The sequence below is a fragment of the Sciurus vulgaris genome (assembly GCF_902686455.1).
Source record: "Sciurus vulgaris genome assembly, chromosome: 17".
NCBI classification, from domain to species: domain Eukaryota; kingdom Metazoa; phylum Chordata; class Mammalia; order Rodentia; family Sciuridae; genus Sciurus; species Sciurus vulgaris.
The window spans coordinates 47,602,427-47,615,136 of NC_136478.1; the positions used below are offsets into that span (position 1 = coordinate 47,602,427).

Here is a 12,710-nt window from a genome sequence, read left to right on the forward strand (position 1 = left end):
TCATATAGTTCTAGTATTTTTTTACATGTATTAATGGGCACAGTCCTGGCCCACTTGGTATCTAAGACTAATTTTACCTTCTCCACATAGGCTTTCCAAGGAACCCTGGTCCCTTTAAGTGACAGGTGGGTAACAGAAAAAAAAAATAAAGGGGCAGACTGAGGCAGAGGATCAAGAGTTTAAATACAGTCTCAGCAACTTTGCAAGATAACTGTCTCAAAAAAATAAAAAAGGGTTGGGGATGTGACTCAGTGGTTAAGCTGCCCTGGGTTCAATCACTAGTACCAAAAAATAAGTAAATGAGTAAATAAAATAAAGAATTACAAAATATGAAAAAGGATTTCAGGTTTGCATGATTGGAGTAAAATTACTTATAGGGCATTTTAATGCAGAGCCAGAAAATATACTTACATGCACTCCCACATACCAGGTGCATGCACACACACACACAAATACATATTGTGGGGATTGAACCCAGGAACATTTTACCACTCAGCTACATCCCCAGTCCTTTTAAAAATTAAATTTTATTTTTTATTTTGAGATAGGGCCTAAGTTGCTGAGACTGATCTGGAATTTGAACTTGTAATCATGCCTTAGCCTCTTAAGTTGCTGAACTACAGACATGTGCTCGGCATATATAAACACACATTTTTTTTCATATTGATATATGCAGTTCACTTTAATATTGTTTTACTTAATTTCTTTGATCTTATAAATCTCTTACTTTGAAAGTCTTGTTTAACATAATTCTTTTATTTATCTTGTTTTAAAGCAGTTTCTGAATACCACTATTATACACATTATTGAATGATTTAAAATTTCTGAGTCTTTGACCTGAGATAAAATTTCTCCCTTACACTGAGTTCCTTAAGACTAAGAACTGAGTGCTGATACTAGAAACTCTGTAAATATTTCTCCAATGAATAGTTTGTTGAGTAAATATACAGTTTGGGTTCCTGTATATTTCACACAAGAGAGCAAAAGTGCAGTGGGAACAGAGGGTGAGTTATCAAGTGGATTTATCGTCGTCGTCATCATCGTCATCATACCGGGAACTGAACCTAGGGGTGCTCTACTATTGAGCTATATCCCAATCTTTTTTTTTTTTTTTTTTTTTTTTAACTTTCAGTTGAGACAGGGTGTTGCTCAGTTGCCCAGGCTGGCCTTGAACTTGAGATTCTCCTGCCTTAGCCTTCTGAGTAGTTGGGATTACAGGCATGCACCTCCTTACTGGCTTTAAGTGGCTGTTTTAAAGTAAAGTTCATTTGGGAAGTATTCAGTAGGTGTTTGAAATCTACGGGCTTGTTTTAATAAAATGTTCATCTCCCACTTCAAATACATTTATGCAATTTAAAAAGGTGGTTTGTAGAAATTCCTGAATTTGAACTGAAGCCTCATTAATAGGACTGTGTATTGAAACTTTTTCTTCTCTTCTGTTATCATTAAGAACCATGAAGAAAAGAGCACAGAATCATGGGAGGTAGTCAAAGACTGGGGCAGGGATCTTCCATTCAATCTGTGGGCATCATCAGCGATGCCCAGGTTCATATGCCTCAGTTACCCTTTTCTAACTTCATAAATGGGTTAATTCTGATCCTATTCCTCAAGTATTACAACATTGATCTTACACAGAAGTACTGGCTCTCACATGATAGAGGGGAAGAAAGGAGATGTGGTCCTAAGAGTAAAGATCTCTAAGGAGTCCTAGGACAATTAGGGTGTCTGGGATTTGTCTTCCTATCCTACAGTGGGTCAATACTCTTAGAAATTATTTTAATTTGCTCTGCTGAGTCAGGAAGGACTTTCATAGTCATATCATTTATGATTCATTTAGCAATAGGTTCAAGAAAGGAATGCCAGTTAAAACATGCAATTTAACTCTGTTCCTGACAATAACCAAGGAGTGCAATTTATTCATCACACATCAATACTCCTAACTCACAACAACAGGAAGGTTATAGAAGACAGTCATTTGAGAATTAAAGGAGTCTATATGTGCTGACAGAACAAGCAGCTTGAAGCTGTTTCTGTCAGTTTGTCATTGACCCAATGATTCTTTCGAAAATTGCCCACTCAGCCACAGGCAATAGGGAGATGTGAAATAGAAATTGTTGATGGAGGCAACAGAACTCTTTCACACTGGGAGGTTTTGGGTGGATTTACTGGGCATAAGGCATCTACACCTCTTTTCAAATTTCCACCCTTTTGGCTTTTTGCATTAGTGTAACCTGAAGTGCATAGTCAGGAGCTGTGTTGCTAACTGAAGAATTAATTTTATGTATCCCAGCACAAATATCAGAACCTGACCAGGATAAAAATATCCCATTTTTTCATTAAAAAGCAATGTCATGGGCCATGTCATGTGACATGGGTTGGAAGATGGCATCTCCCACAGACAGGACAGATTTAGAAGCATCTTTGCTAAGTTTTGAAAAACTTGACCATGCCTCACCAGATCTTTGGCCAGAACAATTACCAGGCATTGCTGAATTTGCAGCTTCCTTCAAAAGTCCTATTACTAGCTCTCCACCCAAATGGATGGCTGAAATGGAACATGATGACATCGACATGTTGAAAGAACTGGGGAGCCTCACCAAGGCTAATTTGATGGAGAAGGTACGAGGCCTACAGAACCTGGCCTATCTACTGGGGCTGGATGAGTCCAGAGAGATGACAAGGGGAAAATTCCTCAACATCCTAGAGAAACCCAAGAAGTAGCAGCAGCTTGTGGACAGGTGTCCTGGGGACTCTTCCCAGTGCAGCTTTTCTTCAGGAGAGGCCAGAGGCTGTACCTCAGGACTGCCCCTTTGCCCTGCTCCTGGGGCTCTGTGTCTCTGAGGAGATTCAGTGACCAGAGAAGAATCTGCTCTACCCAAGGATCATCACAGTTACTCTGTCAGCTTCTTAACCTTGGATATTGGTAACACCAGAGGTCCTATCATCCTTAAAGGTCAAAGTCATGCTTTTTCATTCCAGAAGTGATTCAGGAGCCCCAGCATCTTCTAGTTGATTTGATTCCATGATGGCGAAGTCACTTGTGACACATTGATTGGATGGGTTCTTTTGAGTTGAACTGGATCTTTTAGGAAGTATTTATGATGTGAGGAGATTAGAGACCAACTAGGTTCTAGATCAGACCATGCAGCCTGACCTGTGAACTCTCCAATATAAAATAGGTTCCAAGATGTTTCAGCTGGAAAAACCAGAATCTTCTTGAAATTTACATTGGCTTTTAAATTCTATACCTCTCATTATATTCCTACCCTCAACACTGTTCATTCCCCACCTCCCAGGTCTGACTCCAGGCAAGGGGATCCCTGAGTAGGGCGTCCCTCCTGGAATCAGCTTGAGAAGTGAAAGGTCCATGCTAGGTTGCATTGGGTTGCAGACCTCAAGACAAATATGAAGATGACCAGCAGGACTTTTGAGCTCTAGTTAATCAGTTACAGATCTAAGTGAAGGAGTCAGTATGGCCTGATAGATAGGAAAAGGGCATGATTTATGGGAGTTTCCATTTGATTGAAAACTAGAATTCTAATCAATCTAGTGTGTGCTATGGGATGGTGACAATGTTTTGTCCACCTCGGGCCCTCATTGCACATATCAGATACTTCACAGAAACACACACACACACACACACCACACACACACGAAAGATGAAGAGCATTTCCTCAGTTAAATACAGTTTTAAAAAAATAAAAAACAGTAATGTCATAGTGTTTCAGGGTTGTTATTAAGTGCATTGCTTGCAAAAGACAGGAGCTCTGCTTGCCTAGCCTGCTTTCAGGATGGGAGGTCATGGAAGGCTCAAAAGAAGCATATCTCAAAAATGTACCAACAGAAAGAGCAAGTGCTATCTTCTCTCCCAAATGTCCGCTTTTAAGGTGAAATTCCTTATGTCTAGATGCCTTTTCATAGGAACCTCCTTCTACAGTGCAATTTGGAGATATCTTATTGATGAGAATTCATCTCTTTACATATTATGACCATATTTTTTTGAACTAAAAATCAGCACTGCATCTGGAAAGAAGATAAAATATTCAAAATTGGGACCACACTAGAAATAATCCACATATGACCACCAAACTTTGATATCTTGAGAAAACCTGCACTTAATTTGTGTTTGATGTCATCTGGGTATCATATGATATCATATTCTTTGAATTTACCAAAAGGAAATTTGGCTTTTTTTTTTTAATTTGAGGGTTAACCACCATTATATAGAATCCACAATAAGTGGAGAAAGCACATCTGTAGTGTCCTTAAATTATTTACTTTTAGTTTTGGTACATTTGTCTTATGTTTTTGATTATATTTTAAACTCCTTTTGGACCTGCTATAGAACCTGGAATGTTAGACTTACCGTTTACTGATTTAATACAGGTAATTTTCAGTACCTAACCCATAACCCTCAAATTCTCAGAATTTCCAGCCAAAACTGTGTTTTAGGCCATTATCCTGTTCTGATGTAACTTCACTATGACATAAGTGTAAGCAGCTTATAAAGCCATCATAGTAACATGGTTCTTAAGTGCAGGATAAAACGTTACTCCTTTTATAGAAAAGGGTCTCTCTGCAGAAGATTAGACCTTTGGTGGTCTTTGAATAAATGTCCTTGTCATCCCCAGCAAATGTATTGCCCTCACAATAATGTGCAGATGGAAGAAATGGGCCAGAGTGGTTAGTCATCCATCTAGAGCTTTAGGCATTCAGTAGTGGCAATTGTTAGTGGAAGATTTTTCTCTTAGGTGTTTTGAAATGTCAGACACAGATGTAAGGCAAGGTGTGGCACATTTGCCTCCATTTATGCCCTACAACATTCATTGTTTTCTTCCTTTTAAAGAAGCTGAACAGGAGACGAGGGTTGGTTTTGTTGCTGATTTTCCATAAATTTAGGCCGATCCCGTAGGCATTAACTAGGTCCCAGGAGTCGAGACCTGGGGTGCTGGCGCCAGCGGGGTTCCTGAGGAGGGAGCGGGGACCAGCGCCGGGTTCGGGCCGGCTCAGGCCGCGTGCGTGCAGCGTGTTGGCCGCCGGCCGGGTTCCAGTCCGGGCTTGGCGTTGGGGTCCAGGTATACAAAACAATGGAGTATATGACAGAATCCACCGACCGCAGCCCTGGACACATCTTGTGCTGTGAGTGTGGTGTCCCAATTAGTCCAAATCCTGCCAATATTTGTGTGGCCTGTTTGCGAAGTAAAGTAGACATCAGCCAAGGTATTCCAAAACAAGTCTCGATTTCTTTCTGCAAACAATGTCAAAGATATTTTCAGCCACCAGGAACTTGGGTACAGTGTGCTTTAGAATCCAGGGAATTTCTGGCTTTGTGTTTGAAAAAAAATCAAAACTCCTCTGAGTAAGGTACGCCTTGTAGATGCGGGCTTTGTTTGGACTGAGCCCCATTCTAAGAGACTTAAAGTTAAACTGACTATTCAAAAAGAGGTGATGAATGGTGCTATCCTTCAGCAAGTGTTTGTGGTGGATTATGTTGTTCAGTCCCAAATGTGCGGAGATTGCCACAAAGTAGAAGCCAAGGATTTCTGGAAGGCCATGCTTCAAGTCAGGCAAAAGACTTTACACCAAAAAACATTCTACTATCTGGAACAGTTGATTCTGAAATATGGAATGCATCAGAATACACTTTGTATCAAAGAGATTCATGATGGTCTGGATTTCTATTTCCTCAAAACAACATGCTCAGAAGATGGTAGAATTTCTTCAGTGTACAGTTCCCTGTAGATACAAAGCTTCACAAAGACTGATCTCTTAGGATATTCATAGTAACACATACAATTACAAAAGCACTTTTTCTGTGGAAATTGTTCCAATATGCAAGGATAATGTTGTCTGTTTGTCTCCAAAACTGGCACAAAGTCTGGGAAATATGAACCAGATCTGTGTATGTATTCGAGTAACCAGTGCCATCCACCTCATAGATCCAAACACCCTACAAGTTGCAGATATTGATGGGAGCACTTTCTGGAGTCATCCTTTCAATAGTTTATGCCATCCCAAACAGTTAGAGGAGTTTATTGTGATGGAATGCAGCATCATTAGAAATGTAAAACGCAATGCAGGTGCTGGAATGATATCAAAAAAGCATACCCTCGGGGAAGTCTAGGTACAAAAAACATCTGAAATGAATACAGAAAAACAGTACTTTTGTTGCACTCATTTGGGACACCTTCTAAATCCTAGAGACCTGGTATTGGAGTTTGATTTGGCCAACTGTAACTTAAATGATGAGCATGTCAACAAAATGAACTCAAATAGAGTTCCAGATGTGGTACTAATCAAGAAGAGCTATGACCACACCAAACGCCAGCATCATAGAAACTGGAAACTGAAAGAACTTGCAAGAGATAGAGAAAACATGGATACAGATGATGAAAGGCAGTATCAAGATTTCCTTGAAGATCTTGAAGAAGATGAGGCAGTTAGAAAAAATATCAACATCTATAGAGATTCAACTATACCTGTGGAAAGTGACACAGATGATGAAGGAGCACCTCGAATTAGTTTGGCTGAGATGCTTGAAGATCTTCATATTTCCCAAGATGCCACTGGTGAAGAAGGTGCATCAATGATGACATAATGAGAGCATGTTATAGACTGTACCATCTGTGGCTCAGGAAGTTGGAACAAAATGATTTTTATTGTGTATTGCTTCTATGCTTCCGCATTTCAGGAAGAGAAATTTAGTTTTAAATGTGAATAAATAAAACTATTTTGATTGTTTAAGCATTAAAAAGATTTGATAGTTTTGAAGTTCTAGATAATAAAAGATTAGGGAGAATATAATTGTTGCTGATATTTGGGCCATTTTTATGTGTGCAGTTTTATCACTGCTTTTTTTTATGTACTGTAGTATTTTTACATACTGTAGTACTAAGTATAAAACGATCTTTTACATTCTTTTTATGTTGATCATTTTATGAGCATATGGAAGGTCATTTTTAATATGAACTTGTTAAGCATTTTGATCCACTTTAAATCATTTTTATGTCCTTAGTGAAGGGAAATTGGGGTTCAATTTATCACTGAACATTCAAGAGGGAAGTTAATCTTTTTTCATTTCATCATAAAATTAACATTTTTCAGAAGCTTTTTATTTCTTTTTTTGTGTGGCGCTGGGAATCAAATCCACAGCTTGGCATTTGCTTGCTATATAACTCTTACTGAGTTGTATTCCCAGTCTTGCAAAAGTTTTCAAACATTTAACTTCTACTGTAGTACAAAGAAATATATATAAAATGTTTACATATTTGTAGCTCATATGGAGTTGTTATTTAAAGGTTAAATAATAATTTCTTCTTTTGTTATTTTTGCCTAGACCAGCAGCTTAGGACTGTAGTCTGTGTCATAAAAATATCTTCCTATCACTTAAAAGATTTTGCTTTTAAAATTTTGCTTTACAGATTGAGAAGAAATAAATTTTCTCTGTAAGTTTCATCATTTGAACACATGTCCATCAAAAAGAATATTAGATTCCAGCATGTAGTTGGTAAAATAATAAAATTGAAGTACATGCTTTAAAAACCATGAATTGGGTTTGAATGTAGAATCCTTCCACATTCTTAAGAAAGAGACTTGGCTTGAATTTTAGTGTCCTGAGAGTGAAGTATTACAATTCTATTTCTGTAGCAGCAAGATCTTACTAACTATACCAAACTAAGTGCTACTTCATTAATTATATGCCTTCCACTAAATAGATTGAGCAAGTGCTGAATAGAATGTTTACTTTTTTGAGATTGAACTCCACAATTTTGAAGTTATGAATGAAATCCTGAATTTTCCAATTGATTCCTTTTCTGTCTGCATATTTAGTTAAAGTTGAATGTAAAAGGCATATGCTATTCTTGGTGATAGCTTGTCTTAGTTCTTCATAGGTGAGCATGGCCGCAATAAGTTCTTTCTTCTATGTCAAGATATTAAAAAGCATGAAAATAAAAAAATAAAAAAAAGCTGAACAAGGAACAAAGTGGCATACTGTGCTTTTGAGCTGATGCTTTGAGTTTGGATGAGACAGGAGATAAAAGAAACAGAAGTCAACTGAAAAGTGCAAGTGTCTGTGATGTAAGAAAGAAAGTTCAGCATGTATGGAAAGAATTCATTTGAGCATGAATGGCAATTTAATGTTTCCATTAAACTTTCACTGAAAGAGATGTGACTTGGGTTTAGTTTGCCTTCTATTCCTTGTGCCTTGGATTAGTCTACATTCAGGGTAACAGGAATTTTTTATTACCAAACTGAGGACAGCTTCAGTTTTGAGAGAGGGAACTGATAAGGACGAAGAGTGTACAGTGGATGCTGAGTGATGTCCTTGAAACTGTTCACATTCTGTTCTACAGTGAAAAAGCAAAGTGGAAATTAATAGATTTTTCTGGCTATGACAATGAAAATTTAAAAAATTCATGCTTTTTAAACTTTCAGGAAGCACAAAAATATTACCCATCTTACCTGCCATTAGCCTTTGAAACAAGAAGTAGTCCCTTCACAGAGATGGACTCCTTGACTTTGATGGGCAGGCACATTTTTCTTTGCCTTTAGCTGGTAATGTTTCCATGGAGTGCTTGAATTGATCTTTGTGTGATCTTGAGAAAGCAGTGTGGGTTTTATTTGCCCCATATAAAGTACCAAATGTGGAAAATGTACTTAGCATATGTGGATGAGCATGAAGTCTTGCAGCAACTTGGTATTCAAGTTAGAGCGACTGTATTTAGCTCATGACTTCCTGTGGTTGATCAGTAGCTTCATCCATGAAGTCAAGAAATCCATGCAGGCCTCCAGACACATAACATGTGTTAGAAAAAAGTTATTTCTTATTAAATGTTATTTTGGGAAAAGATGAAATGTAAATGAGGTCATGGAAAAATTTCAAGTATTAGAGATTTTTTTAAAACAGGATTGCTTAACCCTTGATACTATTTACATTTGGAGGTCATTCTTTGTCTTGGGGCTGTCCTGTGCATTGGAGGATGTTTAGCAGGATCACTGGCCACTACCTGCTATGCACAAGTAGTACTTTCACTCCCCTAGTTGTGATAACAAAAGACGTCTCTAGACTTTGCTGAATTTACCTTGGCAGGGGTGAGGTGGGGAGGGAGATAACTGTCCCTGGTTGAAAACCACTGATTTAGAATTATCTGGGGAATTGATGTATGCTCCCAAGGGCAAGTGAGTTGTCTAAGAGACTTAGGTTCTGAAGATTGTTTAATTGGTGATTATTATTCATTTTTGCCAAAACTGGCCTTGCCAAGCACAAGTAAATAAATAATTTTCTTTCACAAGCTGAGTTGACAGGAGGCTGTAGGATTGATCCAGCAAGAGCAAAACATGAACTTGACACCACCTTTGAAGGACAACAAACTCACCTCTGCTCTGTGCTCCAGGAGAGAAGCAATTACCATGGACGTTCTTAGGGAAACACATTCTTAGTTTGCTCACCCCTCTCTTTTTCCTTCAGTTATCTCCTTCCCAGTCACTGAATCTTGAGCAAAAATTGAGGGTTCCATCATTTTCATTAAAAAAAATCATCTTACCTGCTCAACTTTTGGAATCAGTGCTATTATGGTTAGCATTGTTGTTTCAGAGAGTTGTTCCTTGGGAAAAATTGTGATGTCACCAAACTCTATATTTTCCCTGACTCCATTTTCATTGCATTTTACACTCCCCTCCTGAATGCCTTCATCACATGTTGCCTCCCCTGCAAATCCACCTCCAGGTGCCCCAAATGCCTTCCTAATCTTTCTTCCCTCTCACTTTATATAAATATTTTTTCCCTCTATGTGTGTGGAGTGGGGTGGGATCCAATTATTCTTCCACATTGTAGCTTAATACACAGCTTTTTTTTAAAGACTGGCATGCATTTTCCTTAAAGATTTATTTTTTAAATTGACATATTGCAAATGACTTCTTTTGATGCGTGGTTCTATGGGTTTTAACACAGTTATAGTGTTGTGTAACCACTACCACAATTAGAATACAGAATGATTCTATCATTTAAAAAAAAAACCCTCAGGCCACCCCTTTACAAAACTCTCTACTCCTACACACTAGCAATTGACAGTCTGTTCTTTATCCCTTTACCAGAAGGTCACGTAAGTGGAATCATACACAATACAGTCTTTGAGATTGATTCATGTTTTGTTTGCATTGATATCTCATTTCTTTCTTGTTGAGTAGTATTTCATGGTATAGATAGCCACGGCAGCTTTATCTATTTACCCATCAAAGGGTAAAGTTTTCAACCCTTGCAATTATGAGTAGAGCTGCTGTACAGATCTTTGTGGGAATATAAGTTTTTATTCTTTAGAGGTGAGATGGCTGGATCATATGGTAAATAGGTCTTTTCACTTTCAGGTGAAAATTGTATTTTTAGTGGGCCCAGGAATTAACTCAACATTTAAACTAATGATTTTGTAAGTATGGAATTTTAGGCTTTGCTTTTGAGATCTGGAGTAAGGTGTTTACCATGTGTGCTATACTGTATGTGTGCATGTGTGTATGTGCTGGGGACAGTAAGGGTTGGGAGTTCTGAAATCACTTTGGCTCATATGGTTGACCTATTCCTGCCCACCTTGTGCTTGTGGGTTGACATGCCAACTTTTCTCCCAATGCTTTAATCCTGACCCATGGTATCAGTATAGGAAGAGCTATTTAAATTGGATGAGTGACAAACAACCGTCTGTTCCTGATGAGTGGATTTCCTTCTATCTCAAAATCCCATGACTATGACTGTGACTCTTATTCTTGAATAATTCTCTAACTACATCAATTTCATGGTTGTCAGCAATGCCTAGTCCATCTTCCATAGTCTGGAATCACTCAGACGGAGACTCCCTTGAGGTGGGAGTGCTCCTTGTACTCACTAAATGTTCCTGCTATCCTTGGATTACCTACAGTTAATGTGTGTCCAGAATTATTTAATTTTGGCTGTAGGAAAAGCCTTTCATGAGGGAAAGAACAAGCAGAACAATAATATTGATACAATTTCATTTAAAAAAAAAAACATAGCTATTTTCATTGCGTAAGGTTCTGAAGTTCCAAAACTCAGATTCTGTGCATGCAGCTATTCTTCCTAACCTCAAATATCATACCCATGCTTGGCTTACACTAAGTGTTAAGTAGTTTTTGAACTGAATGAGTGAAGAAAATAATTTGGTGGAAAACAATGATCTATATAATTCACTATTTGTACTAGATATCAAGCCCTCTCTGTTTTCTGAGCAAGACTTCATTTTTGATGCCCAAAATGTTTATTACCTTTTTTTTTTTTGATTCAGATTTTGTATTAGAAGTGTCAGAACGCTTCTGAAAAAATAGTGACCTCTCTGAATTTTGAAAAACAGGTTCATTGATTATTCTATAAATTGGGATATTAATTTAACAACCTCTGTTTCCAAGGAAATGCATACTCATCCTTTAAACTCCAGATAAAATGCCATCTTCAATGAGATTTTCTCAAACCACTCCATGCAGAATTGTTCTATTTTCCACATACCACAGTTTTATTAGAATTTACTTGAATTCAGGTCCACCTTTTGCAGTGATCTGTATCTTAGCATTTAGCACCTTGTCTGGCACATTTTGTGCTAAATAAATATTTGCCATGTTAAATAAGATTCCTGAAGTGCAGTAACTGGCCAACATTTTGTTATTTTGCATGTATTTATATGTGATATATAAACAGAATATTTTTTAGAAATAGATAAGTGGTAGAATTGAATGAGAATAGAGCCCTTTCCTGGAGTAGTATAGACTACACATGGACAGATTTTTTTAAAAAAATGGGAGAGTAAATCACCAGCAAGGAAAAAAATGAGTTTTAGAATAATTTACTACCAAGGGAAGTAGGTTTTTAATCAGTTTGAAAAGACAAGGGACCCTGTTCACCCTGTCAATTCAATTTCAAGAGCTCTCAGAGAATGCCCTGAGCCAAAATTTCTTAATGAAAGGATTTTTAAAATACTTTTGTTACCCTGAGAACCACTCTGGAAAGTGGTTAGAAATCTAGCTACCTGGGAAACTGCACAAAAAACGTGGACCTCTGTGTGGTCAGCAGTACAAATCACCTTCCCTTCAGCTTTATTTCACAGATCAAACTCATAAAGTTCCTAATGAGATAAAAGCTCTAAGGGTTAAAAGAAATTATTTCTGCTGAAAAGAGGTAGGAACAGAAACAGTTGAGGCCAAGACTTTTATGTTATTCACTTTTATTCTATATGGGAATTTAGCTTTTAGCACTAACCTGTCCCAATTGGTTTGCTATGATGTAGATGTCTGTCTGATATGACCTTGGGCCAACAGCGAGGTTGACTGGATAGCTAAGCTAGGCAGCTGGCCAAATTGTCTTAGAGGGAAGTAGTCTGGTCAGATTCCTTCTGAAGCAGGTGGCCACACACAGAAATGCAGATGTTTCTTATTGGAGGATGACTCTTGCTAGCATGCTGTTGAACGCTGTAGGTGTGCCACTCAGGCTCCCTTTGCTGGGCCAGGGCAGTGTACTATGAGTTTGCTTCTTATGACTCAGACTTGCACTCCTTTCTGGAGACTTATCCTCAGCCAGCTGGAACAACTTTGTTTGGAAATGCCTGGGAGATTATGCTTTTCCCCTGGGGGCTGCCCATAGACAATGACACTACTTTGAGGGAAGGGTATAAAATTCTGCCCTCCTCTTGCCTGAAGATGGAATTGCCATTTACACT

General features: G+C 38.1%; 1 protein-coding gene and 1 pseudogene across 2 annotated transcripts; both read left to right on the forward strand.

Annotated features, from left to right (window-relative positions):
- The first annotated feature begins 1,565 nt into the window (after positions 1–1,565).
- On the forward strand, positions 1,566–2,830 carry LOC306648979 (protein lin-52 homolog). The gene has a single exon (XM_079119535.1). It carries the CDS (start codon positions 2,347–2,349, stop codon positions 2,719–2,721), a length of 375 nt encoding a protein of 124 aa, XP_078975661.1. The 5' UTR covers positions 1,566–2,346; the 3' UTR covers positions 2,722–2,830.
- A 2,026-nt stretch (positions 2,831–4,856) lies between these two features.
- LOC306648978 (60S ribosomal export protein NMD3-like) lies at positions 4,857–6,897 on the forward strand (annotated as a pseudogene). The gene has a single exon. The product of its transcript is annotated as a 60S ribosomal export protein NMD3-like (transcript).
- The last annotated feature ends 5,813 nt before the right edge of the window (positions 6,898–12,710 follow it).